General features: G+C 59.0%; 1 protein-coding gene across 4 annotated transcripts; it reads left to right on the forward strand.

Moving 5' to 3' along the window:
- Positions 1-1,250: 1,250 nt before the first annotated feature.
- Positions 1,251-27,183, forward strand: NR5A1 (nuclear receptor subfamily 5 group A member 1). 4 transcript variants are annotated; one of them, XM_027035089.2, is made up of 7 exons: positions 1,259-1,559; positions 5,370-5,486; positions 5,659-5,800; positions 7,846-8,471; positions 15,638-15,757; positions 17,713-17,860; positions 25,450-27,183. In XM_027035089.2, the coding sequence occupies exons 2-7, from the start codon at positions 5,385-5,387 to the stop codon at positions 25,695-25,697; spliced, it is 1,386 nt and encodes a 461-aa protein (XP_026890890.1). In that variant the 5' UTR covers positions 1,259-1,559; positions 5,370-5,384; the 3' UTR covers positions 25,698-27,183. The 4 variants fall into 4 exon arrangements, with proteins under 4 accessions (XP_053060609.1, XP_026890890.1, XP_053060610.1 ...); XM_053204633.1 differs by lacking the exon at positions 1,259-1,559 and adding an exon at positions 3,691-3,796; XM_053204634.1 differs by lacking the exon at positions 5,659-5,800 and having other exon boundaries at positions 1,251-1,559.
- Positions 27,184-27,324: the final 141 nt, after the last annotated feature.

Here is a 27,324-nt window from a genome sequence, read left to right on the forward strand (position 1 = left end):
ACAACACGTCACAAAGAGGATCATCTACTCCCTGACCCTGGTTGACCACAGGTAGCTGAAACAGTGGAAGGCAAAACCACGGATAAGTGGGGACTACTGTATACTTAATCGGTAGAATCAATTAGTTATGACCGTCAGGAAGATTTTTGTCTTGTATGTACTTTCACAAAGCGAAAGTGTGTTCAGTGGCCCAATGAGGAAGACACACTAGGTTTTAAATAGAGTTGACCTCAGTTATCCAGAAAATCCCTGTTCCTCCCAAGCCAGATAAGTGAGGTGCTGTGTGATTGGCCTCCTTCCTCAGATGAAGGGGTGTGGTGAGGGTTTTCAACAATGATTGCCCCATGGGCACCTGTGCCCTGCCCCAACCCCCAGGACCAATGTCTATGAGGTAAATCCTCCAAGAACTGAGACTTCTTCCCTTTTCTTCCCTTTTATCCAGTGCCCGGCATCTAGTGTGCACTCAGTGAACGTGAGGTGAATGAAGGAATGCACAAAAGAGGGTGTCAGGCAGCAGAAGGGAGCAGAACAGAGCACTTTGGGCCCTATGGGACCAGGACAGTTCAGGACCTGTCTGGACCTGGAGGTTGGACAGGGACATCCCTGGCTGCGTGGGGAGGCCCGGCCTGCTAGACAAAACCCCCTGCCCTCTGCCCTGCCCTATCCTGCCCTATCCTAGCTACCCACTTGGCTCAACCCTGGCCTAGCTAACCACCTGGCCCTGAATACACTAATACAGTCCAGCCTCAGCTTCCCCAGCTAGCAGCCCCCAGCAGATGGTGACATTCAGGAAAGCCAACATGGAACGCACCCGGGAGGTGTTTAGTCAGCTCATCTGATTGCCTTCCATTCCCCTCTTCCTCTCTTCACCTTCCGGAAGAGTAAAAAGATCAAGCCAAAGCAGCAGGGCCACCTGGTCAAGTCATCTATGCCCCTGTCTCCACTCCAGGATGACCTGACTCTACTCCCATGTCTGGGCCAGGCCGGACCCTGCCGGGCCAGGCCCCAGGGAGGTAGCCATTCAAGGGGAGAGAGGCCAGGCTGCAGGCCTGGTGGGGGAGCCGCCCATAAATCAGGCCCCACTCCCACCCAGTCGCTAACAAGCGGGGCTGCCTACCCGCCTACATGGGGTCCCTGCCTCTGGGCTCCCACAGCGGCCTGGAACAGCCAGCTGGCCAAGGCCTCCAGAGTGCCTTGGCCTCCACCCCCACCACGGCCCCCAGATAGATAGGGGTATTTTTTTTTTTTTTTCTTTTAGGAGAAGAAAAAAAAATAGACCTAAATGAAGAGAAACACCAACAAAGAAGGAGAGAGGCCTGCAGAGTCACGTGGGGGCAGAGACCAATTGGGCCTCCGGTGCCCCCCCCCCGCCCAGGGCGGGGAGGAGGAGGACGGACGGACAGGGCCAGCCTACTGTCCGCCTGCCGCCCGCCGTGGCGTGAAGGAGTTCCTGTGTGCCCACGGTCACCGCTGCCCCACCTGGGCTGCCGGAGTCTTCCCTCGGACCCCTGGTGCCCGCTGTCCACCCTCATCCGGCCTGAGAGCTCGCCTTCCGCTCCGTAAGTGAGGGCCTGGGCCCAGGCCTCTAATGGCCAGCCTCCCTCCTCAGTGCCTCCCTGCGGCCTGGGCCGGCCACTGCCTGCTCTGCTGAGTGACTGGTGCCCGCAGCTCTGGGTAGGGAAAGGGCCAGAGATCGCCCCAAACCTGCCCTCCCATCATGCCACCCCCTCTTCTTCCCCGGGCAGCTAATGGGAGGAGCTAGTAGGCCTGTGGGGACAGGCCCTATGGGCGTCTGCGGTGTCCCGCTGTCTACTGGTGGCCGAGCGTTCACAGCGCTGTGTTGGCCCAAGCCTAGCAGTCTGCGAACGTGTCCATGTTCCCTGGGCCTGTCTCTGGGTCTCTGCGTCTCCCTGCCTGTGCATTTGTGTGTCTTTCTGGGTTTGCGTGTCTGTCTCCAACGCACTTCTGTCTGTCAGTCCCTGTTCTGTGGTCCGTCCAGATCAATGTGTGCTTCCCTGGGTAGGTGGGTGAGGGGCTGTGAGTCCCCACATGTTGAGCTGGCACCTGGGGCCGTGAGGGGTGGGTGCAGTGTTGCCTCATTCAACCTCAGGGCTCCCAACCTATGATAGTGTGACCTCTGGGGAGGGGGGGGAGGTGAAGGGAGAGGAGGAGAACCACCTCTGAGCCCAGCTCCCTAGACCACCGGGTCCCCCAGCCCAGACTTGTGCTTACACTGCCTGGGTCTTCTTCAACAATGTCCAGGAGACCCTAGCCTTTCCCCTCCATACCCTCCACTGCCCACTCCTGCTTTCCTCTTTCTGAGGGTCCCTCCCTGATGGAGCTCAGAGCGCCTCCAGCTCCGGCAGCTGCTAGTGTTTCTCAGGGGTCAGATGTGGGGATTCTGCAGCTAAACCCCAGCGGCTCTCCTTCCTCAGCAAGATTCATCCATGGCATCTCACAGAAACCGCAGAACCCCTTCTGTAGGGCCAAACGTTTCCATTTTACATGAGGAGAAACTGAGGCTCAGAGAAGCAAAGGAACCTGGCCAAGTTTGCACCGCAAGTGGGCTGGCTACCCATTCCGTCCTTAATTCCACGGGGTGAAAGACTGAGGAATGGTCTGCGCGGAGCCTCTAGCCGGCGGGACCAAGGTGCCAACTCCAACCCAAGCCAGGTGGTGGGGGCGGCTCAGGTCAGGGTCCCAGACAAAGTCAGTCGAGGCCAAGGGCCAGAGCCTTCAGATCGGTTGCATCCCTGTGGGTACATAATTGTGGTTTCCCGCACCGCCCCCCCCCCCCTTGAAGACCCGGCATTTTGGCCTTGCTGATATCAACACTTTTCTCCGCAAAGGGGGCAGGGGCAACATGTGAGGTGGTGCCTTTCTCTGGTAAATGAGTAATGGGGTAGACTTTCCCCACCCAGAGCAAGTGCTCAGCCTGGTGCAGCCCAGGGACCCCTTTGTCCCCGGGGATGCTGGGCACTCCCTTACCTCCTCCCCCAGCCCAGGTAAAAGGCTCAGAATGGGATGGGGGAGGGGTTCCTCTATTCTCCTAGCTCCCGCGCCCAGGTGGCTTCGGGTCCTCGACAGACCTCGGAAGATTCCCATTTCTGGCAGAGCAAACTGAGGCCCACGGAGGAGAGAGGGCGTGCCGCAGGTCTCCCAGCTGGATACTACTAAACGCTGCCGCAGTGCTAAGGCATGCGTTTTGCCAACACCACTTCGGTTCATCCGCATGCCCACTCTTACGGAAGTCCAGTCGTCATTACCACTTCGCAGATAAGGAAACTGAGGACCAGTGTGTGTGTGTGTGTGTGTGTGTGTGTGTGTGTGTGTGTGTGTGTGTATGTGTATGTGTGTGTGTGTGTGTAGATTTGCCTAAGTCTCCAGTGAGGAAATACGGCATGGCCAGGGCGAGACCGGGTTTCTAGCCTTGAACCCGTGCCTTGGCCACGGACCCCACGTTCGCCCTTACCCACTTCCATGCTGCAAAACGACCAGCGCCCCCAGCGTGGTCCTTGTCACGACTAAGCTGGATTCGCAAACAGAGGCTCGCCTCCTGGGTGGCTCGAGGCTCCCCGGCGCTCAGCACCTGCCCGGATTCCGAGGCGCCCGGGCTGGGAATGGGGGGCCGAGAGGGTGAGGGTAAAGGCGCTAGCCAGGCTAGGTGGCGGGGGAGGGCGCGGGCCGGGCCTCCGCCCCCGGATACCGCACGCGCTGATATAGAGGAGCCGGCCCCTGGCCCCTGCGAGGCGGGTTCGCGCAGCGCGCATTGGCGGCGGAGGGGCCCGGGTCCCAGGTGCGGCCCGGGAGGCGGCGGGGGGCGGGGAGGCAGGGTGGTAGGGGGGGGGCGCCGAGGCCCCGCGCCCCCGCCTCCCCGCCCCCGGCCCGATCGGCCGTCATCGCGGGCAGGCGGCGCTGCGCCCGGGTGCGGCTCATCGCCGGCGGCGGCGCGGCCAGGAGGTGCGGGGCTCGGCGCGGGCGGGACGCGGGGCGCTGCTGCTCGCAGGAGCCGCCAGGTGGGCGCCGGGCGGGCCGCGGCCGCCGTCGCGCCCCTTCTCGCTTCCTGGGCCCCGGCTCCGCGCACTTCCCTCCTTGGGACTTCGACTCTCCGCCCGAGGTCGCCTCCCCGCCTTGGGCTCGGTCCCCCCGGAGCCCGGGAGGTCTCCGCCCGAGGTCTCGCGCCCGGCCTGCGACTCCACGCCCGGCGTCTCGGCCGCGCCCTCCCTCCGCCCGACGTCTCGGCCTCGGCGGCACGGACTGCGCCTCCCGTTGCCGTCGCTGCCGCGGGCTTTGTCTCCCTCCCGGCCCGGGGGCCCCCGGCGGCTCGGCGCTTTGGGGCTCTCAGTCCCGGCGCCGTCGTTCTCCGCCTCTCCCGGCGCGAACCCCTGGCGGGGTCCGACCCTGCGGGGCCACGCCTCGGAGCTCGGGCTCCCGGCTCCGGCCGCGTTCCGCGCGTCTTCCCGTCCCCGGCCCCCTTGCTGGGCGCCTCCGTCTCTCCAGGTTTTCTCTCGGTGTCTCTGTCGCCCCTTTCTGCCTTCTTCTCTCCCTGTTTCTCTTGCCTCTCGGTGTCTCGGGCTGTCTCTCGTCTACCGCTGTGTCTCTGGCTCTGCATCTGCCTTTCCCAGGTTTTCTCTTGGGCCTCTGTCTCTCGGTGTCTTTGATCTCTCTCTCTCTCTCTCTCTCTCTCTCTCTCTCTCTCTCTCTCTCTCTTTCGTTCTCTCTCTAGCTCCCTATCTCTCTGTCTGTCTCGTCTCCCCCTGGTTTTCTCCGCTCGGCATCAGTGTGTCTGTCAGTCTCGGGTTTTCGTTGTCTCTGTCGCCCCAGGGTGCTCGCTCCGTTAGGCAGCGTCGGTCGGTATCTCTCGCTTTCGCTCTGCCCATCTCTCTGTCTCCCTCGGACTCTGTCTCTGCCTCCTTCGTCCCTGTCCGATTCCCCAGGACACTCCGGCCCCACTCTGGCCGGGTTCATTGGTGTCTCCCTCGCGGCCGAGCCCATCTCGTTTTCTCAGAATCGGGGTTTTGTTCTCAGACGAACGAATCCGGATCCAAGCGCACCGAATCCGAGGGTCCCCGATCGGGCGCCACGCAGACCACGCCGGGAGGGCCCCTGGTCTGGGCGGGGGGCGGGGGGGAGGAGGGACGCGGGGCAGGAACGCTGGGACAGGGTCGGTAAAGGCCGAGCAGGGGCCGCCCCGGCCACATCCCACTGCGGGCTGCTCAGGGCGCTCCGATGGGTGGCCTGCCACGAGCGGCCTTGACCCCCGCGCGCTAATGGGGGACAGCGCCGTGGGGGCGCCGGGCCCCCGGCCCCCAGGTCTGCCGCGCTGCGGGTCGCGTCCCGCCCGCGGTGACCCCCTCCTTCCTCCGCAGGCGGACGCCGCGGGCATGGACTATTCCTACGACGAGGACCTGGATGAGCTGTGCCCCGTGTGTGGGGACAAGGTGTCCGGCTACCACTACGGGCTGCTCACATGCGAGAGCTGCAAGGTGAGCAGGCGGCGGGCTGCGGGCCGGCAGGGCTAGCTAGGCGCGCGGACGGCGGGCGAGCCGGTGGGACGCGGCGGGTGGCAGGCCCTGCCGGGCGGTACAGAAGGAACTGGGCCCCGGGGAGGGGACGCGCGGCCTGCCCGCCTCCCGCGCTGACTCCGCTCTCCCCAAGGGCTTCTTCAAGCGCACGGTGCAGAACAACAAGCACTACACGTGCACCGAGAGCCAGAGCTGCAAGATCGACAAGACGCAGCGCAAGCGCTGTCCCTTCTGCCGCTTCCAGAAGTGCCTGACGGTGGGGATGCGCCTGGAAGGTGCGCGCGCCGCGCTGCGGGCCTCCGACCGCTGACCTCGCTGTCTGTGGGTGCGGGTGGTAGGAGCGGTGAGAGGAGGGCACGAGTGGCCTTAAAGTTTCCGGAGCCGGCCGGTGGCCCCTCACTGTGACGCTAGAGCCCGATCTCTGCCGGGGAGGGGTGAGAAGTGGCCGGCTCTGTCTGGCGAGGAGATATAGAGAGGCTCAGGCCCTCTCTGCAGCCTCTGAGAGCCGGGGCAGCACAGGGCAGAGCCCCGCAGAGCTCCTCTTCTGCAAGGAGACCTACAACACCCCCACTGAGCCCCCAACAGCAGCGAGAGCCAAGGTGACCAACACCTTTACCAGAGTTCAAGTCCCAGTGCCTCCACTCACAGGCTGAGTGACACTGGGCAAGTTCCTTAACCTCTCTGAGCTGCAGATACCCCATCTGAAAACTAGAGCTGATAGTAGTATCTTCCTCCTAGAGTCAGTGTGAGGGAATGGTACGGAAAAGCCAGCACGTAGTAAATGCTATTATTGTTGTTATTGTTGTTGTTGTTGTTGTTGTTGTTATTGTTATTACTATTATTATTATCATCGTCATCACTTAGGTTACTATCTGTCCATCATCAGGCTTCACGCAGCCAGCCCACCCAAAAGGTTCACTCAGGCCATTCACTCGGTGGATGAGAGTCCTTCCACCATGTTCTTGGGTGGGCCCTGAGAGGTTGAGGGAAAGGGGAACAATTGGTCCCACAGGACCCAGGCCCATCCTTCCCTTCCCAACCCCTTCCTCCCGGCTCTCAGTCCAGAGGGGAGGAAAAACGTTTCGGCAGGAAGAACTCAAACTTTCTGAGGGTGGACACTCGTAGGCTTCCACCCTGCTGGCCCCAGCCGGGCTGTGCGCCGAGCAGACAGCTGTTGGCTAAAGTTTTTAAACAACGTGGAAGCCCCTAGTGGCCCTGAGAGCCGCTGACCACACGTCCTGCCACCTAGAGGAAGGACTCCTAGATGTGAGGGGGATGTCCCGACGTCCCCAGCTCCAGGTCCTCACTGGTCAGGAGAGCTCATTGCTACAAGTAGCAAAGCCACCCTGACGGAGCCTGAGGGAGCAGAGCTGGGCTGTGCACCCCCGTGGCAGGAAGATTGGCTGAGCGGACCCCCAAGACACCTCCCTTGCTGAGCACCGCCCTCTGCCTCCTACTGTCTCCCTTCTCCCAGGGCCCAGGGTGGGGTCCTGTCTGAGCAGGGGCTGGGGCCACACTGCAGCTGCAGAGATGCACCTGTTGGGGCTGGCTGGTGACACATTCTTGGCCAGACGGAGGGACATCTGGTCAGCCGGGGAGGTCCCTTCTCCCAGCACAGAGCCCTGGCCAGCCCTAAACTCAGCTTCATACTTGAAGGCAGTGGGGGAAGCCAGAGTCATTTTGCAGTAGGGGTTTGCCAGAGACAGGCAGTCAGAGTCCAGGAGCAGCTGGATCCTGGAGACTGGACTGGATGCTGTGAATAAAGCTGACTAGGGTCTCCTTCCTGTTACCTACCATCTCTCGGCTCAGCCTTGTGCTAGGCCCCTGAACCCACCCTTGAGTCGCCAGCAACTCTCCGTTTGAGTCACGTGGTCCGATACCACTCAGAAGGATGCGGGTGGGCAAGAGGCAGGACATCTGGGCCAAGGATAGTGAAGTCTGCCTGGATGAATCTAGGAACACTTCTGGAGGTTGTGGCCCTGGGGGCTGGGTGTTTGGCAGGCATGAGAGAAGGAAAGGGTTTGAGGCAGAAGGAATATCAAAGGCAAGGTGGAAGAAGAAGGAGCTGTGCCAAGCAGAGGAGCAGAGACATGAGGAGGAGTGGAAAGAACATGGGGTCTTGTAAGGGATGACCCAGGAATGGTAAACAGGGCCTTGAATGCTGTGCTAAGGGAGATTGATTTCACCTGTGGGCAGTGGGAGCCATGGAAAGCTATTGAGCAGGGAAGTGACACAGGTCTGTTTGGGAAAGATCTGTGAGTGTGGCATTATGGCAGGAGGCTTGGAGGGCGTGAGTCTGACCCTCTGCTTCTGCCCACAGCTGTGCGTGCTGACCGCATGCGGGGTGGCCGGAACAAGTTTGGGCCCATGTACAAACGGGACCGAGCCCTGAAGCAGCAGAAGAAGGCACAGATTCGAGCCAATGGCTTCAAGCTGGAGACAGGCCCTCCAATGGGGGTGCCCCCCCCACCCCCTCCCCCACCGGACTACATGCTGCCCCCTGGCCTGCATGCACCTGAGCCCAAGGGCCTGGCCTCTGGTCCACCTGCTGGGCCGCTGGGCGACTTTGGGGCCCCAGCACTGCCCATGGCCGTGCCCAGTGCCCACGGGCCACTGGCTGGCTACCTCTATCCCACCTTCCCTGGCCGTGCTATCAAGTCTGAGTACCCAGAACCCTATGCCAGTCCCCCACAGCCTGGGCCACCCTACGGCTACCCAGAGCCCTTCTCCGGAGGGCCTGGTGTGCCTGAGCTCATCCTGCAGCTGCTACAGCTGGAGCCGGACGAGGACCAGGTTCGGGCACGCATTGTGGGCTGCCTGCAGGAGCCGGCCAAGGGCCGCCCTGACCAGCCTGCGGCCTTCAGCCTCCTATGCAGGATGGCTGACCAGACCTTCATCTCCATCGTGGACTGGGCACGCAGGTGCATGGTCTTCAAGGAGCTGGAGGTGAGTCCCTCCTCCTGCCTGGCTCGCCACTGGGGTGTCCTCTTGGCTGCCCTAGTCTCAGTTTCAGTTACCCCTTGGATGGAGCTGTTCTGCCCACTGGCTTTGGGCAGTGTCTGGGCACAGGGAAGCCACACTGGGGACACTGAGGAGTGTTTCTTACCCCTATCCCCCTCTCCTTCATCCCTCCCACCCTCTTTCCTTCTCCTTCTCTGTTTCTTGAGTCTCTATCTCAAGACTCTGCTTCTTTTGTCTCTGCCTCTGTCTCTTTCTGTTGTCTTTCACTCCCTGGTGTGCTATCTCTCTGTATGTCTATTTCTCCAGCCCCTTCAGTCTCTGTTTCTCATCTGGTCGGGTCTCTGTAGGCATTTATCTCTCTTTCTTTGAGACCCTGAGCTCCCCCAAAAGACTAGCTGAATCCTTTGGAAGCTGTCTGTGGCTGTCCCAGCCCGGTGTCTGGAAGAGGAGACAACTGATCCTGGCCTCCCATTTGGAGAGGCCACCAATCCCTATCAGCCTCAAATGTCATAGATGGGGGTCTTTGTATCTCAGAGTTTGGGGTGCTTGTGGATGTTCTTCTTCCCAGCTAAGGTGAAAGGTCTTGCTGTCCCTGCATCTCTTGTGCATGATGGTTGGTCCCACGAGTGGGTGTCTGTGTGTGCAGGGGGAGCTGGGGGGTGCGGATTGCAGGGCCTGTCACCAATCTTCCCAGAGGAGACCACCTTCCTTTTCTGAAAGGCTTTCCTTCCCCTGGTTTGGAGTACCTGCAGCTAAAGTAAGCAAGAAAGCAGCAGGAGAGACTGAGGCCAGCAAGGGGAGAACTTCCCAGTCATCCTGCCTGGTGCTCTGATGGGCCCAAGGCCTGGGAGCTACCCCTCTAGTGCCCTGGCTCCCTGCGATCAGGGTGCCAATATCAGAGGTCCCTCGAGCCCAGCCAAGGCCCAGCCCTCGTTGGCCTGGGGACAGACAGTCTTTAGTCCAGGCCTATTGGTGTTTGCCTTTCCCAGGCCAGCCCCACTGGCTGTTCCGGGGCGGGGTGTAAACAGCAGGGCCTGTTGCCCTCCCTGCTGGGGCCACTGCAGCCTTGAGCAGCATTGTCAGTGCTGACGCCTGGGCTTCCTCCAGGGGCATGTGGCCGGATGGGCCGGGGGCACTGCCTGCCTGGGCTGGGCACAGGGCGGGATAAGATAGGAGGTGGGCACTGTCAGCCCTTGAGGTGTCATGGGACTGGGGGCCTGGGTTACTCCAGGAGTCAAGAGTTGGTGGTGATGATTCCTGCTTCCACTATGGAGGGTCTGGGGATGTGTCATGTATCTGCCACGGGGTGGGACTTCTCACCCTTACCCCCTATCTAGGCCAACCGCATGGATGGGACAAGAGGCAGGGCCTTGAACAATCCCATCTGCCTCTCACTTATGGCTGGAGGCCCTGGTTGGGGATGAGGATCCCAGGACCCTTGGGTCGGTTGCCAGCTTCTCCTCCAGACTTCCCATGAGGCCCCTGTGCAGAGGGGAGGAGGAGCGGAGCATTCCTGGCTTTCCAGAACTCTGGATCCAGGGGCAGGGCACTTCCTCTGGCCGCCTTCCTAGTCTCTTGGGGTTTTTCACACAGGATGGGAAGGGCTTTTGTCCCAGCTTTGCTGAGTGTTTTTTCCTGCTTCTGGCTTCTCTGTGGTCCAAACTTTCCTGCTTCCCCTTCCCAGAATCTCTGAATCGTGCCCAGGAATATGAACCATGGTCACCATCCTCTGTAAAGGAGCCTTGCAAATAAGTACCAGCCCAGCCCATGAAAGGGCCTCTCATCAGCCATGTGGAACTTCTTTCCTACTGGTCCAGTGAGCCCTGGCTGGTGTCTGTTTGCAAAGCCAGAGGTGGGGAAGCAGAAAAGTGGGAGTGGTGCTGAATGACCCTGGACTCCCTTTTGGGTGACCATCTCCCTACCTCCAGGCAGCATACATCTTAGGAAACAGACTCTCTAGCTCTGAGAGTGGGGCACTTGGGCTGGGCACAGGGGACATTGAAATGAACTGGACCCAGGAGGCCTCCAGGCTATTGGAAGAGACAGACACACACACACAGCTGATGCCCACACAGGCTGCCAAGGGCTCTGAGAACGATGCAGAGGGGACGGTGGGGCCCAGGAGGAGGGAAAACTGACTCTGTCTAAGGAAATCAGAGGTTTCTTTGATCTCTGCCTTTCCAGGAAGCAGTTCGAGAAGGTGGAGGACATTCCAGGAAGGGGGAATAGCATAGAGTAAGGCCTAGGAATGTGAAAAGGTGTCATGTGGTAGGGGATTTCAGGTGGCCCTCTGTGTCCGGAGAGGTTGGCAGGGTCAGAAGCAGAGCTTGGACCAGAAGTGGGTCCTCTGGCAGTAGGTGACAGACAGCCTGCCAGAGCTGGTGGGGCCCCACATCCTGGGTCAGAGAGGGCTCCTACCACAGAGCCGGAGCTCTCCCTAGAGGCCACTCACCCCTCTATGGTGCTGATATCATCTCGCTGCCCAGGGGAAGGCCTGGGGTCTTTGCTGAGCTGTAGGGATGCTGTGGGCGCTGATGCCCTCTTGGAGTTCTCCTCATCCCTCCTCTTTCCCAGCTTAGATGTCCCTCGGTCTCTATTTTTCCACCTCACACAATTGTGGAGTGTTAGATCTGACAGTGGCACCGAAGTTAGTAACAAAGACCAGAATCAGAGAAGCCTGTGTTCAAGTTCCAGCTCTGTCAGCCCTGCCACTTACCACAGGTGTGACTTTGGGCAGGTGACTACTACTCTGGGCCTCGGTTTCCTTATCTATAAAATAAGGGGAGTTGAAATATCATCTTCCGCATGGGGTGGTGGTTGTAAGGATTCAGTGACCCAGGACAGGTAAAGATTTCCCACAGGGTACGGCACACGGGTTAGCAGGAAGAGGAGCTCCCGTCTGTCCCCTCGGCTGCTGCCCCGTGTAATCTATACTCTCAGGAGGCGCACAGGCCCGGCCAGGAGGCATGAGAAGGGATAGACTGCACCCAAGCTCCTCTGAGCACTAGTGTTCCTCTGGGAGCAGACGGGGTCTGCCTTGCCCTGGGCTTATGAAGCACCTTTGTATGATGCAGGGTAGCAGAAACACCTGTACCCGCTGCCTGGTGGAGGGCAGGGTGTAGGTCCGGGCACTCAGCCTCTCTGGACAGTTCCCGGGAAAGACAGGCTGGGAGGCTGCAAGATAGGAATCAGGGAGGGGGAGGGGAGGGCCAAGAGTGCCTAATGACCCATCTTGACATCACTTCACCCCTCAACATCCAGCTCGGAGGCCCCCGATTGGCAACAGATTTAACTGCTCTGATGTATGGTTTCGTTTAAACAGCAGTAACTCTGTCAGTCCCGGGCTGACAAACGATGGCCTGCCGACCACTCGGCTGAGAGAACGCCATGGCTGGCCCGTGGCATGTCAGCCACCAGAGAATTACAGAGCCCACTGGCCTTCGGCTGCCAGACTGATCAGACCCCAGGGGGCTCCAGAGGGGGGCCTGCTGGGAGGGAGGTCAGCTCGGCACCCATAAATACCCCTTCTCCAGGGCAGGCTGCAAAGTGTCAAGGCTCCAGGAAGATTTATGGCAGACCGGCAGGAGGGGTGGGTGGCTGGTAGGCTGAGCAGACAGACCAGGCCAGTGAGGGACCCCAGGGCCGGGATGCAAATGTCCTTGTTCCCAGGGTGGCAAGGAGGTCTGAGGGCAGAGGAGGAACCTTTGCTTAGGGAGAAAGCTAAGGAAGGTGAAACCACCCTCTTTGGTTAAGTGAGCCTCTTAGCCACCTGCTGTCCTGTGGAGAGGGGCTGGCAGCTACAGCTTTCTGATTTTCTTTTAAATAAAGAGAAGTGTGTGTGTGTGTGTGTGTGTGTGTGTGTGTGTGTGTGTGTATTCATCTGTGTGGGCAGCGATTTGGAGTTTGGTGTCTTTATGTGTCCATCTGTCCATCTAGAGGAAGAGCAAGTGAAAAGTCCATTTGGCTGGGGGTAGATGGGAACCCAGGCTGGGGCAGCATCCACAGGAGTGCCAACCATGGGTCCACAGAGCCCTTCACCACTGATGCCCCTGTGCTCATATGTTTTCTCTAACCAAAAGAGGGAGGATTTTATTTTTCCAATTTCTCAGAACAGAAAATCAGGGCAGAGTTGGATATGTGGCTCAGTTGGGAATCAAACAGAGGGCACAGGGCACCAAAGCTTAGCCACCATATTGCATCTCTCTGCCCTGTGCCTCTCCCCCCACCCCACCCCCCCACCCATCAGCCCGTAGGCAGGGCTGCCCCCACTCCCGGGGTCTGAGGTCTGGGTACAGAGTCTGCTCCCAGGGCTTGGCCAGCTGGGTCACTGTGACCCTCTTGCTTTGTGCCCGAAGCTCAGCCTGCTTATCTCCTAATTCTCCCCCTTATCTCTCACTTTTCCACCTCCCCACCCCCTCCCTGTTCCTTCAAGCCAGGCAAAGGGGCCCCAATGGGGAGGGGGAGCCAAGCCCAGCCCTGCATGCCCTCCCTCCCACTCTGCTTCCAACTGGGTTGTCCAAGGTAGGCCAGTTGACCCCCTGGCAGGTACCTTCTGCTTGGGCCTTAGGACCTCCTGGGGACCTCCAGAAGACCAGCCCAGTCAGGAGCATCTGAACAGAGCCCAGATCCCTGTGGTTCCTTTAGGCAAGCCACTGTCTCCTTATCTATAACATGACAGAATGGTGATAGGACAGAGGTGAGGAGTCCAGGGTGTGCTGGGAATGGGCCTGGCCACAGGTGCTCACCGAGGCTTGCCTCCCTCCTTTAAAACTAGTGGGGAACCACTCCTGCCAGTGGTTCTCCAGGGATTGGCCATTTCTTGAGGAGAGATAGGAGAGATGTCTCTGTGATTCAGCCCTGCCTGAGTCTCAATCTCTTCTGGCCCCTCCAGTTCAGGGCCAGGGGTGGCTGAGATCTGGGGCCCCCTGCTGGGCTCCTCGCTCTGATGGTACTGGGGGTCTAGAAAGCACTTCCTGCCAGGAGAGGAAGGGACAGGTGTGTGGGTTCTTGACACAGAGATGAAGTGAGCAAGGGAAGGTGGGGGGCTGGTGACTCAGGGCAGGACAGAGATAGGCCCTCCCTCTCGTTCTTAGCACGTGGGGTCAGGCAGGTGAGGCCGAAGGGAGCCTGATTGTGTGTCCAGCTGCTCCCCCACTCTTCCTGCACTTGTTCTTGCCCTCGGCCTGAGGACAGGCCCCAGGCTGCCCCCAGGAGGGGGCGGGGACAGAGGGTCGCAGAAGGAGGCTTCTACCCCTCAGAAGAGAGAGTTATTCATTAGGCATTGCCAGTTCTCCTCGGGCCAGGGGTGGCCTGGGTCTCTCTGGCCCCCAAGTTGGGGGCTGTTTCTCTGTGCTCTCTGTACCTGTCTTGGGAGCACATATCTGTGCATCAACTGCTCACCGACCCGTCCTCCGGGAGCCCAGAGATGAGCTGGACACCTGCCATGCCTTCCCAGACCCCACAGGTATTGGGGAAGACAGAGGCATGAATTGGTGCCATCAAATGTTGTGGCATCCTCGGGGCGCCTGGGTGGCGCAGTCGGTTAAGCGTCCGACTTCAGCCAGGTCACGATCTCGCAGTCCGTGAGTTCGAGCCCCGCGTCAGGCTCTGGGCTGATGGCTCAGAGCCTGGAGCCTGTTTCCGATTCTGTGTCTCCCTCTCTCTCTGCCCCTCCCCCGTTCATGCTCTGTCTCTCTCTGTCCCAAAAATAAATAAAAAACGTTGAAAGAAAAATTAAAAAAAAAAATGTTGTGACATCCAGAGGACAGGATTGGGGAGAGCTTTACGGGGGAGGTAACAAGAGTGCCATGAACTCGTGGGTGGCCAGGGTGAGTCTTCTTCCATACCTTGTGGTTTAGGGCACAGATCTAGAGCCAGACAGAGCAGTGTGACCTTGGGTGAGTTGCTTGACCTCTCTGGGTGTCCTTTCTCCATAGATTGGGGATAACAGCTATACCACCCTAGCTTCGTGGAGGTGCAGTGCAAAGACTAATAGCTATCACGGTCTGCATTCATCACAGGGCAGGGCCCGGTAGGGTACCCGGGAAGCACCTGCCAGGTAGCTGGTGGTGGGCTAATGAGCTGCAGATGCTGAGGGGCACCGGAGTCTGTACTGTGTGTTCCGAGGGTGGCGTGCAGTGCCCCGTGCAGGTCTGGACACCCAGGAGAGCTCAGTATTTTGTCACCGTAGAGGGTCGTGGACTGAGAAGGCCAGCTATGTCTCTGGCCTGGCTCTATCTCTCTCCCAGGAGAGTCCCTCGCCTTCTCCAAGTGGTAGATTCTCATCTGAAAAAATATGGGTTTTGGCCTGGGGATCCCCGAGGGCCCCTCTGGCTCTGGCATCCGATGGTTCCGAGTCCCATTTGCCATTGTCACGAGTGTCCTTTCTTGCCAGGCTAGAAGGTAGTGACCCTCCAGGGTGGAAGGACACCCCACACAGAGGTAGTCTCTGCCCTCTCGCTGGGTGCCCGACTACAGCCTGGGTGTTCAGAATCTGCCCTCCTTGTATTTCTGTTCCTGCTTCAGATGGACCATTGCCAGCCACCTGCTCATTCCAGGCCAGATCTTGGGCCAGAAGGGCGCTCCCTTCTCACAAGCCTGAAAGTTGTGGATAAGGCCCAGGGAAGCCCTCTGTTTCCTCTTCAGGGCTTGTTTTTTGAGCTACTGAGGCTGCCAGAGATGCGACCACAGGCCAAATGGGCACAAGGTTGAAATTAATCATCTCCCCTCGCATTTGAAGGACGTCTTCACAAATTACTTTCATGAACATCATTCACCAATACTTACTGAGTACCTAACATGTGCCGAACCACCTTCTAATACTGTGCCCACTTTACAGATGAGAAAACAGAGGCTCAGAAGGCTATAGAATTTGCTTAAGGTCATGCAACTTGTAGAAGCAGAGCTGGGGCCTGAAGCCCGGCCTATGTGAGCTCTAAGCACCCCCATTGAACCTTGGTTTTGGTTTGTTTTGCTAGAACCTTGCCACACTTTGATGAAGCAGGCAGCTAGGCAAAAAGGGCACAGACAGGTTAAGTAGCTTGCCCAGGTCACATACCCAAGGGAGCCCCTGAATTATGAGTTGGAAGAGGGAGGGGTGAGGGGAAGGTCCCTGGCTGGACCCCGCACCGGCATATGCCTCTTCCCTCCAGGTGGCCGACCAGATGACCCTGCTACAGAACTGCTGGAGCGAGCTGCTGGTATTCGACCACATCTACCGCCAGATCCAACACGGCAAGGAGGGCAGCATCCTGCTGGTCACCGGGCAGGAGGTGACCAGACCCTACTGTGCCCTGTGCCAGGCCCTCATGTGCACTTCCAGAATTCTGAGCCCGGAAGAGATCGTAGGCCTCTCCAGGGCTGGCCCTGGGCTGCCGAAATGTCAGCCCTTCCCCCAAGTTCATGCCCGATCTCCCTCTGACCTGCCCTGGCCCTGGCCTTGACAGGAGGCAGCCCCTGGGAAGCATCTCAGGGATGTGGGGAGGTCAGGGAGGAGGTGATGGTGGCACTGGGTCTAGAAGAACAAATAGGGGTTGGTCAGGTAGTAAAAGGTTGTGGGGGAATCAGCCTCACCCACACCACAGCAGAGGGGACAGCATGGGCAAAGGCGTACAGGGGGACGTTTAGAACTGCTGAGCCACCAGGGGCTGCCAGTATATGGGGGTGGGGGGCAGGAGCCCTGTGGTGGGCGGGGTGAGGTGAGAGGTAAGCCTGGAGGGGTTGCTGGGGGCTGGGGTGGGCAAGACCTTGCAGGCCCTAAATCCTGAATAAACAAAGGAAGGGCAAAGGAATTTGCTCCTCTGTCCAGAGCGAGGGATTAGGGGCACTAGGGTACGAGCTGGGAACTCCTGAGATTCAACAGGACCAACTGGAGAGTTTCAAGCACAGAAGGGCTCATGCAGGGTGTTTCTGAGGAAGCCCAGGGAGAGCGCAAGATAGCGGCTGAGGGCATTGAGGCCACTGTGTAGTGCTGGGGACCTGGAAGGGGACAATGCAAGGAGGAAGACCCCCAACTGCGGGGAGGAGGTGTGGGAAAAGTGGAGGGAAGGAGGGAGAAAAAGAAGAGAGGCTGATGCCAGGGCCTGGGCTGGTGGAGGGAGCATCAGTCCTGAGGGGGCCACAGGAGCAAGAGTGGGCCGCCAGGCCCCTTAGGGGTGGGGGGGCGGGGAGGCTGAGGCCCTGCTCCCCATCCCCTATCTGTAACCCAGGCCCTCAGTCATCGTGCTCAGTTCTTATCCTGAGAGTCTCAGGACATCCAGGGCCAGGGAGTGCTGGTCCCAAGGGTGTGACTTGAAGGTCACCTGTGAATGCACTGAGGAGAATCTGAGGTGTGAGTGTGTTTGTACTGGCCCATGTCAGCATGTGTGCGGGCTGAAGCGTCTGAAGGCCATGGGGATGTCCAGTGTGCGTGTGCGTATGTGTCTGTGTGTGTGTGTGCGTGTGTGTGTGCGCGCCTGTATTTTATTGTACAAAATCTCCACACAGGTAAGTGTATGGTTGTTGAGATGTGCCTGTCACCATGTCAGTGGAGACTCGTACACGGGCACGTGTCTGTCGTGTTACCTTGTGATGTGACCATACCAGGGCATGTGTGTGTGTGCGTGTTCCCTTCATGAAGTGGGTAGACCGCCCTGGGAGTGTGTCCGGGTGTGTGCGTGTGTGAGCGAGCGTGAGCTGAGGTGTGACCACATCCCCAGTCTGGGTGTCCATGTGTGGCCGTGTGTGGGGCCCTGAGCAGTCAGTGGCCGAACCCATGTGCATCCAGGTGGACCGCCCCCGACCCTGCCCCACACCTTGCCGCGTGGCCTTTGCTGCAGATATCACCCAAAACGCAAAAGCCGCTTGTACCACGGGCCTGGTGGCAGCTCTTTGTGTGCGAAGGACCCGCCAGCTCTGCCCCTGCACCCGCCTGCCCCGTGTTGGCTCTGCTGCAGCGAGGCCCTCAGCTCCCAGCAGCGTGGGGAGACCTGGGAAAGCTGGGCCCAGCGTGGGGAGAACTGGGGCTTGGAGGGCTCCTGGGGCGCGGGGAGATGTTGCGCCCCCCCCCCCCCGCCCCGCCCCGGGCCCAGCGCCAAGGATGGGCACTCCTGCTCACCCCACCCAGGGCCTCCCATCTGCCCCACCCCTCCCCCCACCGTCCCTCGTCCGAGCCTCCCGCCCACGGCCCGCGGAACCCCTGGCCCGTCCTGTGGCCCACGCCTCCCGACGCTGACGTCTGTCTGTCCAGGTGGAGCTGACCGCGGTGGCCGCCCAGGCGGGCTCCCTGCTGCACAGCCTGGTGCTGCGGGCGCAGGAGCTGGTGCTGCAGTTACACGCGCTGCAGCTGGACCGCCAGGAGTTCGTCTGCCTCAAATTCCTCATCCTCTTCAGCCTCGGTGAGTAGGCCCGGCGCGGGGCGGCACGGGGGGCCAGGCGGGTGGCCGGCCAGGCGTCGAGAGGCCTCCATGAGGCTGCGCCCCCGGCGGCCTTGGCGGGGCACGGACCCCTCCGGTCATGAACAAGGGTATGAAGGGACCTGGCCCACACCTGGCTCTTAAAATGGGGGGTGTTTCCTCTCCAGGCCTCAGTTTCTTTGTGTGAAAGTACAGAGGACCAAGACAATGTCTAAGATTTGCCCGTGTGGGATACGGACTCCTTCTGAGAATTCGTAAAGTCCTGTCTGGCTGCCCTAGAAAGGTGCCCATCCCTCCTCCAGAAAACACCTGTGTGATTTCAGGAGCTTCTGTTCCCTGGCTGCCATCCCAGGCTCCCTGTTTTCCCTGATTCCCTGCTCTAGGGGGGGTCCACATTCTGGCTCTGGGTTCCTTGGGGCCCAGACGCTTTACTCACTCACTCACTCACTCACTCACTCACTCACTTATTCATTCTACAAACACTTGCTGACCATCCGCACTCTGCAAGACACTGGGGACATGGAGTGAACAGAAAAGATCCCAAATCCATATTGTCACAGAGCTGACCTTCTCTTGGGGGAGAGACAATAAGCACAATGTGATTAGTGAGATATAGAAATCACTGAAATGATTAGTAGAACATATCACCTGGAAGACTGTGGTCAGTGCTAAGGAGGGAAATAAAGCAGAGAAGCGGCAGAGGGTGAGCCCAGCTCACCAGACCTACTCCCCAAGTCAGGTGCCTCCCTCTCACTGCCTTCTGGACCCGCCCAGCCTCCACCCTCCTCTGGGCTCTCCTCAGGCTGGCCTGCCATCCTCCTTCACCTAACAAGCCATCTCCAGTGTCTTCCCTGTGTCCAGCAATGCTGTGAACATAGACATGTCCTTGCTCTTTGGTGGCTCCCAGTCCAGGAGAGGCCTTCAGCTAGCACTGTCACTGTCAGGATGGGGACAGACAGATGGGGAACCCCATGTGGGGAGCAAGGGCTCTGCCTAGAAGGCTTCCTGGAAGAGGGACATCTGAGCAGGGTTTTGGAGGATGAGTAGGAGCTTGCCGGAGGGATAGATCTTTCAGCAGAGGTATAGATGGGATGGAAGGTCAGAACAGAGGGGCATGAATGCTTTGTCATTCGGGGAGGAGGCAGGATTCAGATGTCATTTTTGTGGCAGATGACATCGGCCCCAGTCAGTGAGGGAGGGCCTGCTCAAGAGTGGGTGGGGGGAGTTGGGGAAGCCAAGGGGAAGGAGTCAGCTGGGGGGGGGGGGTGGTGATTAATGAAGCGTTGATTGCGATTGTGGGAAGCCCAGTGCTCAGGCTGTGGCCCTGTGGGTGGGTGCCTGGGCTGGTCTCCCGACTCCAGCACAGCAGGGGGGTAGCTGGAGGGCTTACCTGTAAGGCTGCACAGGTTGGTAGGGGACGGCTAAGGTGTGGGATAGGGACAGAATCTTGGGCTGCCAGTGAGGAGCTGGGGCCTAGAGCCCTTGCAGGGTCCTCAGGGGCCCAGGCCAGGCTGGGGGAAGCCCCTTCCTTTCTCCCCACAGTGGTACCCACTTCTAAGCCTTGTCATTGTGAGCTGCCAGGCTCTGGGAACTGGCTCAGGCCAAAGCCATGGTTGCGTGTGGTCGGGGGTGTGGACACCCCAGGAGGTATGTGCGTGTCGGTGCCTTTGCTTCTGTATCTTTGTTTTCGCACATGTGCAGACTAAGAACTTTCACAGGCTTGTGGGGTTTTACGGGTCATGTTGTATAAAGAATCTGTAATTGGCGAGTGATGGGAGATTGGAGGCAAGAGGGATTTAGAGATCTGCGGCGGTGTAGGGGCTGTTGTGAGGTGACAGTTCTTGACCTGACCGTCAAGAGGCCCCTGGGGAGGTCCAGAGGAGGGGTGGGTGGAAGGTGGGATGCCAGCCATCAGTCTCCTTGGCCAGGCCTTCCTGCAGAGAGGGCACCATGTCTCCGGCCTGAGGCACACCCCTGCAGCCTCGGCCCCTCTTCCCAACAAAGCCCTGGGTGCTGGGGACTGCTAGGCCAGCATGGCTCTGGCCTCTACCGGGCGATTAATGCAGGACTCCTCCTGGTATGGGTGTAAGGACAGCAAGGCTGAGCCCAGCCCTCTTTTCCTGGGTCCAGGTGAGTGGCTGAGTTCAGAAGCATGAGTGCTGGCCCCTCCTTCTTGCCAGCCTTCATCCTGCTTTCCAGAGGAGGTGGCTGAGGTCTGGGAGATGGGGACTGTCTGCAGTGCTTGGCTGGCATAGGCTGGAGGGGCCGGACTCAGGAGCGAGAGCATGCGCACGCATGTGTGCACCTGGGCGCATGTGCGAGGCAGGGTGGAACAGCAGTTAGGGATGGGGACTAGGGACGGACCACCTGGATTCTAAATCTGGACTCTGGCTGTGTGCCCTTGAGCAAGTCACCCCACTCTCTGAGCCTCTATTTTTCCCATCTGTAAGATGGCCGTCGTAATAATCCGCAATTCGCTATGAGGATTTGATGAGGGGATTCCCCCCAAGTACTCAGAGCGTGGCCTGGCCCCTTGGAATGTGTGGGTATTGTTTTCCTTCTAACCGTCATTACCATCAGTGAGCAAATGAACAAAGGAATGAATGAAGTGAATGAATGAATCAGTCTCCATCTTTATCATGTGCTGTGTCTGGCACAGTGCCTTGTCACAGGCATGAGGGTCTGGCTGAGGTGGGTGGGGGAAATGCCCAGCCCAGCAAGTCAGAAACAAACTCCAGTGAGGCTGAGTCTGGGATGGGTGGTGGGGAGGAGGTCCCGGTGCCTGGGCCTGCCTGAGCTCCTGGGAAGGTAGTGGGAGAGGAGGCCAGGTAAGCCACAGAGGCTGTTGGCTGACAGGTTCCGGGTTCCAGAAGGAGACTGAGCAGTCCAGTGTGATCAGATTTGGGCCAAAGAAAAGAAACCAACCCCACCTAAGATATCAAGGAAGGCTTTTCGGAGGAAGAGGGACCTCTGAGCTGGGCCTTGAGGTATGAGTAGGAGTGTTCTAGGTGAAACAAAGCAAGCAGCAGCAAGGGCATTCCAGACGGGAGCCAGAGCTTGTGCAAAGGGATGGGGAATCCTGAAAGTCTGGTGTGACTGTGGGGCAGGGAGGGGGGTGGAGAGGAGGCTGGGAGGTTGGGCAGGGACAGAGCTGTGTGAGGCCTCCAATGCCAGGCCAAGTACCTTGACCCTTACCTTGGGAAGGCTTTTCAGCTGAAGTAACATGATCACATTTGCATTTTAGCAAGGTCCTTCCAACTGCAGCCTGGGAGCAGGATGGCAGGTGGCAGCCCGGAGCCCTGCAAGAGGCTAGACCCAGGGCTGGAGTGAAGGAGACAAGTTTGGGCAAGAGGAGGGGGAAGATTTGCCCAGAGTCGGGAAGGTGGGAGGGGATTTCTCCCCTGTTCCAGCCCCAGACCACCAGGAATAGGTCCCCAAGGGAACTGGAGCCCAGAGAGGATGGCCACTTGCTCGTAGACCTCCAACGGGTGTGCTGGGCGTCACCCTTGGGGCGGTGGCTCCCTGGACTGGGCAGCCCAAGCCCCTGTGACGACTGTCCCCCACCGCACCCCGCCTCCAGCCCACTCAGCGCCTCCTTCCCGCCTGCCTCCGCACAAGGGTGCCATTTGGCGTCTAAATAGCTGTCTCCCTGCAGGCGTGGAGGCAGGTAAGGAGGTTTAATTAAAATTAGTGCCTCTCTCCTGGCGATCACGGTGTTTATGAAGATGGGCCCGGCTGGCATTGTTCCGCAGAGGACTTAATCGAAGCTTAATGGATTGACCTAACATTCGATTTCCTGACTTCCATTGAGGCGGCGGCAACAGCGTTCCCTCAAGCGTTTGCAATTTCCCCACTGCTCCGCGCCAACAAAAGGCGGCCTGAATAGCAGCCCCACTCGAGGGGCCATTGTGCGCGGGGGCGCCTGCCTGAGTCACTGCGATTGGGACAACATTCTTTATGCCTCGCAGGAATGAAAGGATTATTCAAATATTCAATTAAACCGTGAAAAGGGGGCTTTTCTGAGAACCGGGGGGCCCCCAGCTCCGCAGAGCTATAGCAGGCTGCTCTCTGAGGCGGGGGGGGGGGGGGGGGGGCATCTCCCAGCCCCCTCCCGCCTCCCCCCTCCCAGCCTCCGCCTCTGGGATCACTGGAACCGCAGGCTGGGGTTGGGGGGGAGCACGCCAGGCTTTTCTCCCACGTACCCGTCTCCAACCTGCGGCATCCCAGGGCCCAGAGCTGGCATACAGATGAGGTCCGGACCTGGGGCGTCCTGTGAGGCAGAGATTGGTTTGGCCCCATTTTGCAGATGACAAGGAAGCTCAGCTCAGGGGAAGGGCCTTGCCCAAGGTCGCCGGGCTGGTGGTGGAGCTGGGATTGGAACCCTGGCTTGTTAAGGGGGTGTCTCCAGGTTTGTGTGACCCCCGCTCCCGTGTCCAGTGGGAGAAAGGCATGGTGTTTGGTGGGGTGGTGGCTCTGTCACACCCATCATCCCGCAGGGTCTTCACAGCAGTCCCTTTAGATGGAGGCGCGGGGAGGTGGGAGACGGCATATGACTTGGCAATGGTCCCCTCCAGGGTGAGGAGAAAGGTGAGTATGGAGTCCAGAGTCGACCCTCTGGGGAAATCTAGGATCCCAGAGATGAGGGCCCTTGGACAGGACCCCTGGATTGGATGAAATGTCAAGTTTTCACATCCAGTCTCTCAGGAACCCATGTCCAAGCTTGACCCTGCCTATGCTTACCCACTGGACTTTGGAGCCAGCAGACCTGGGTTCGAATCCAGACTCGGGCATCTCCTGGGTGTCCCAGGCTCAGCCCACTGTCCCTGCGCCTGGGGGATGCCCTTTCCTGCCTGCCTGGGTGTCTGTGGGGATTCACTGAGCCAGTGCACGGTGCCCAGCGGGTGCCTGGGAAACCGGATGCACTTATACTGTAGTCATTGGGGCTCAACTGGTGACTGCTTCCCTCCCCCAGCCCTGTAGCCCACCACATGGGGGCAGCGGGGGTCTCCAGTCTGCAGAGAGCTAGGAATGGGGGCTGTCCCTGAGACCTGTCCTTGCTCTGCACCCACCCCCTGCACTCCACCTCATTGTCCCTGGTCCGGGGCTGTGGAGAACAGTAAATCCTGGTAAAGCCAAGGCTCTGGTCCTCCCAGTCCCCTCCCACTGCAGACTCCACTGCAGCATCCTAGCCCATCCTCCTCCACCCCCAGACGTTTCCTCTGGGCTCCCTTACTGCTGTGTGGCCTTGAGCTGGTCCCTACTTTTCTCTGGACCCCCAGGTCAGAAGACAATGTCAGGAGAATTGCCCAGCCTCAGGAGTGGTGGGAGGTGAAGGTAGACAGGACCCTATGGGATGAAAAGAGGTTGAGGTAGACATGGGGCCAATAGTCACCTCTTATGCCTAGGAGGTCAGCTTTGGAGGGGGTGGGAGCTTCCCATGACCTTTGAGTGTATCTGGAGGAGTCCAGGCTAAGGAGCAGGGCTGCAATGTACAGTTGAACAGGCTATTCACTGCACAAGGGCACCTAGGCAGGGGGTGAATAGGGGCTGAAATCCAGCTTGTGTGCCCCTTGCCATACTGTCTCTGTGGACAAAAGGGAACTTTCTAATTGGCACAGAGGCACCTTATGGGCTAATGGCGATCCTGGGCAGGCGAGGAAGAAAATGAGTGTGGCTCACTTACTGAAGAGAGATGAGGGGGCCAGGGTTGAGGGTGGAGGATTGGGGCCAGATCCTGCCATACGCCCTGGGCCCAGCTCGGGTTTCCCTAAATCCGACTTTGGACAACATAGGCCTCAGCGGGCACACTGGGGGCGGCTGGGGATCAGGGTTGCCAGGAGCATCAGGCCCTCCTGGCGCAGTGGGTGTTAAGAGGGATTAGAAGGGCCAAGGGCTGCACATGCTGGGCTCCTGACTCCCCCGCAGCAGTAGGGCTGGTAGTCATGGGGGCAGAGGGAAAGTGGATGGATGACCATTTTCTGAGCCACTGGACACCACATCCCAGGCAAGGCCCTGCTGGATTGGGGGATGGGGGACCAGTTCTGTGGATTCCTGCTGAACCTCACCCAATAGGCAGGTCACCAGCTGGAGGTGCTGCCCAGGAGCTGAAAGAGGCCTGCCAAGCAGTGATGAGGACTCTAGTGACAAGAAATGGACCCTCTCTGGGTGCCCCTGGGGGCCTAGGCCCCTGTGCAGGCCCCCAGACCCAAGCTCCGGCCCCTGCAAGGTGGGCACGCCCCTTTCATAGCAAAAGAAGACCTTGCAGGCCAGGAGGGGACAGAGCACAAAGCCACTGCTCCTAAATGGTGGGGCCAGGATTTGAACCCCCATCGGCCTCACTCCAGAGACATTTTATTTTTTGTGTCTTCACTGGACCTCCACTGGGTGCGGAGGAGGCATTGGTCACACCCCTCTTTCCCTGGCACAGGTGATCCCTGGTCCACGCAGAGCCGACTGCCCTCCCATCCCTCCCACAGGCAGCCATGCCTTCACGTTTAACCTGGATTCCTTGTTTTGTCCGTTCTCACATAAAGTGCACACTCTGTACAAGCACTTTTAATTTATGTAGATGGCTCTGTCTTGTAGATCTCATTCTGGATCTTCCTTCTCTGTTTTTTTTCCACTTAGCCCTATGCTTTTAAAGATCTTTCCATTTTTTCTGTCTGCTCCATTACTTCTACTGCACAGGACTCTCTGTGGTGTGGCCCCCACACAGCCATCCAGGCCACCTCCGTAAATGCTGCTGCAGTGAACATCCGTGTCCCCCCAGGGGCCCCAGGAGAGAATCTCCTTGGGGTTCTGGAGCTTCTTGATTGGTCACAGGAGTGCCTGTCACTATCTAGAATAGGGCCACCAGTACATGTGCCTGGAGGCTGGGAGATGGGACCCTTGCAATTACAGTGTCTGCCTGTCTGGTGATGGTGCTGATGGTGGCCACGATGGGGATGATGGTGACAGGAAGGTTTTGACCCGGCGATGGGGACGGTGTTGATCATGGTGGGGTGAGAGTAGAGATAGCAATGGTAACAAATTGGTCTTGTTACTCCACCTGTCGAGTCCCCAAATTCTCCCAACAGTCTTGTGAACTAGGTGCTGTTGTCACCGTTCTGTAGGAAATTGAGAAGTCGAATAACACGTCCAGGGATACAGCTGGTGATGTTGGTGTGGTTTTGGAGACGATGAGGGCGTTCATCATGACCAATGTGATGATGACAGTGGCAGTAATGATGGTGACAGGTGATGGTGGTTGGGTGGGTGATGGTGGCAGTGGCCGTGTTTGTGATAATGACGGGGGTCAGGGTTGGTGACTGCCGATGATGGCACTGACCGGAATGGCTGCAGTTTGGTTGATGATGGTGGCAGTGGCCGAGTTTGGGAGAAAGCCGGGGCCGTCAATATCGGTGATTGATGAAGGTGGCGGTGTTCCTCAGCCGTGGCGATTGGAAGACTGCGTCGTTGACGGTGGCAGCGCCCCTGTCTTTGGTGCTGATGGGGATGTTGGCGCTCATGTTGCCAGTGACCGTTGATGATGCGATGGGCTGGTGATCGTGACAGAGCTCCTCCCTTTGCAGATGTGAAGTTCCTGAACAACCACAGCCTGGTGAAGGATGCTCAGGAGAAGGCCAATGCCGCCTTGCTCGATTACACCCTGTGCCACTACCCGCACTGCGGGGACAAGTTCCAGCAGCTGCTGCTGTGCCTGGTGGAGGTGCGGGCACTGAGCATGCAGGCCAAGGAATACCTGTACCACAAACACCTGGGCAATGAGATGCCCCGCAACAACCTGCTCATCGAGATGCTGCAAGCCAAGCAAACTTGAGCCTGGGCTGGGTGGGGCTGGGCCTGGGGCCGGGGTGGGGGTCCAGCCAACCCCGGGGCCCTCCAGATGGTTTATTTTATTATGCCGATCCAGGAGCCCCCACCCTGTAAGCCCCTGCCCCTGGGCTCCCTGAAGCCCTGTGTTTGGGAAGGTGGGTGAGGGTGGACAGGGCCTGGCTGAGGTAGGGCCGCCCCACCGGCACTTGCCTGCCACTCCGAGTGTCCCAAGGAGGCAGCTGCTCACCACCCCTCCCCCTCCCCTTGCTCCCAGCTGTCTGTCCGGAATCCGGAGCACAGGTCCAGGGAGGAGGTTCGGGATTCCCTGGCGGGCCTCCATGTCCCTTGGGTCAGAAGTCATCCCTTCCCCCTCTCCAGGAAACAGAAGCAGAGAGAGGTTGAGCGGGCATCAACTGGGGGAGAAGAGAGGGTCTCCAGAACCCCCTTCCAGAGACCAGGAAGGAAGCCCTCTGTTTTGTAAACTAGGGGTAACTGAGTTTGCAAAATTGGGCAGGCGCTGTGGGGCCTAGAGGGCTCCGGGGGGACGGGTTAGGACACAGACCTCCTCCCTAGCCCTTCTACCCCATCTGACTTCTGCAGGGGAAACTCTGACACGCTATCTGAAAACAGTTTCACTACAATCGTCTTTCTGCCCCTCTCCCACCAGAGGAGAAGCTTGGCACACTCCACGTTCTCCCCCCACCCACAGTTGGCCAGCCCGGGCTGGTATGTATCTGCAAGGCTGTAGTCAAGAGGTTTGTGGGCTTAGGGGTTTTGTTTCTTTCCAGATGCTCCTTGAAAGGTATGTATGTCCAGGGCAGGGGACAGAGTTGAGGATTGAGGCTGGGATTTGGGGATTAGCACCAAGTACAGCCCATGGTTTCTCCCCAAACACCCGCATGCCAAGTACCCCATGGGCGGTGCCAGACCACTGTTTCTGAGCCCCCACTTCAATCCGGAGAAGAGCTGTTGCTTGCCCCTCCTCAGATGAACAGCAGAGTGCCCTGTCGGGGGTGATGGGCTCCAGAGTGTCTGTGTATGGGAATATGGGTGAACTTGAGGAGGGCGTATGGGTCTCCAGCTTGGGGACATTGCTGATAAGCCCCTCCCTTGTTGGCCCCATCCCCTTGGGTCCCTTGCTGCAAACCCTTGAAGCTGGGCTTCGGCTCCCTGGCCTCCTGCCCTATGTCCTGAAAGACACGGTCCAGGGCCAGGCACTAGGGAGTGGCCTTAGCTGTCCTCTGTCCGGGGCTGGGCGTCCACTGTTTTTCCTGCTTTCACATTGCCACTGCAGCTTGTGCTGAGCCTGCCCAGTGGGAGGTGACTGGGCATCCGTGCTCCCCTGCCTTCCACTGCCCTGTCTTGGTCCCTGCCCCTGCCCACTGTGATGTGTGCCCCTGCCAAGGCCAGAGACCCACAGCCCCAAAACAAGAAGTGCCCTTAAGAATCTCCCCAGCCCCTGCAGCCCTGGAATAAATTTTGCAATTAGTTTCCAGCTCCCTTTGTCTATTTATGTTCCGGGGCCAAAGCGGAACCTCCCAGGTGGGTGTGGGTGGTCGAGGGTGGTGCAATGCTCTGATTGGGATGGAGGTGACAGTCAGATAACCTTTGGTTCAAAATCTGGGGCCAAA

The sequence above is a fragment of the Acinonyx jubatus genome, chromosome D4 (genome assembly GCF_027475565.1).
Source record: "Acinonyx jubatus isolate Ajub_Pintada_27869175 chromosome D4, VMU_Ajub_asm_v1.0, whole genome shotgun sequence".
Classification (NCBI taxonomy): domain Eukaryota; kingdom Metazoa; phylum Chordata; class Mammalia; order Carnivora; family Felidae; genus Acinonyx; species Acinonyx jubatus.

Excerpts from the sequence above, each read along its gene's own strand:
- NR5A1 (XM_027035089.2), top strand. The coding sequence starts at position 5,385 with ATGGACTATTCCTACGACGAGGACCTGGATGAGCTGTGCCCCGTGTGT. Across the intron at positions 8,472-15,637 it reads TGGTCTTCAAGGAGCTGGAG|GTGGCCGACCAGATGACCCT; the intron begins GTGAGTCCCTCC and ends TCTTCCCTCCAG. Across the intron at positions 15,758-17,712 it reads TGCTGGTCACCGGGCAGGAG|GTGGAGCTGACCGCGGTGGC; the intron begins GTGACCAGACCC and ends CTGTCTGTCCAG.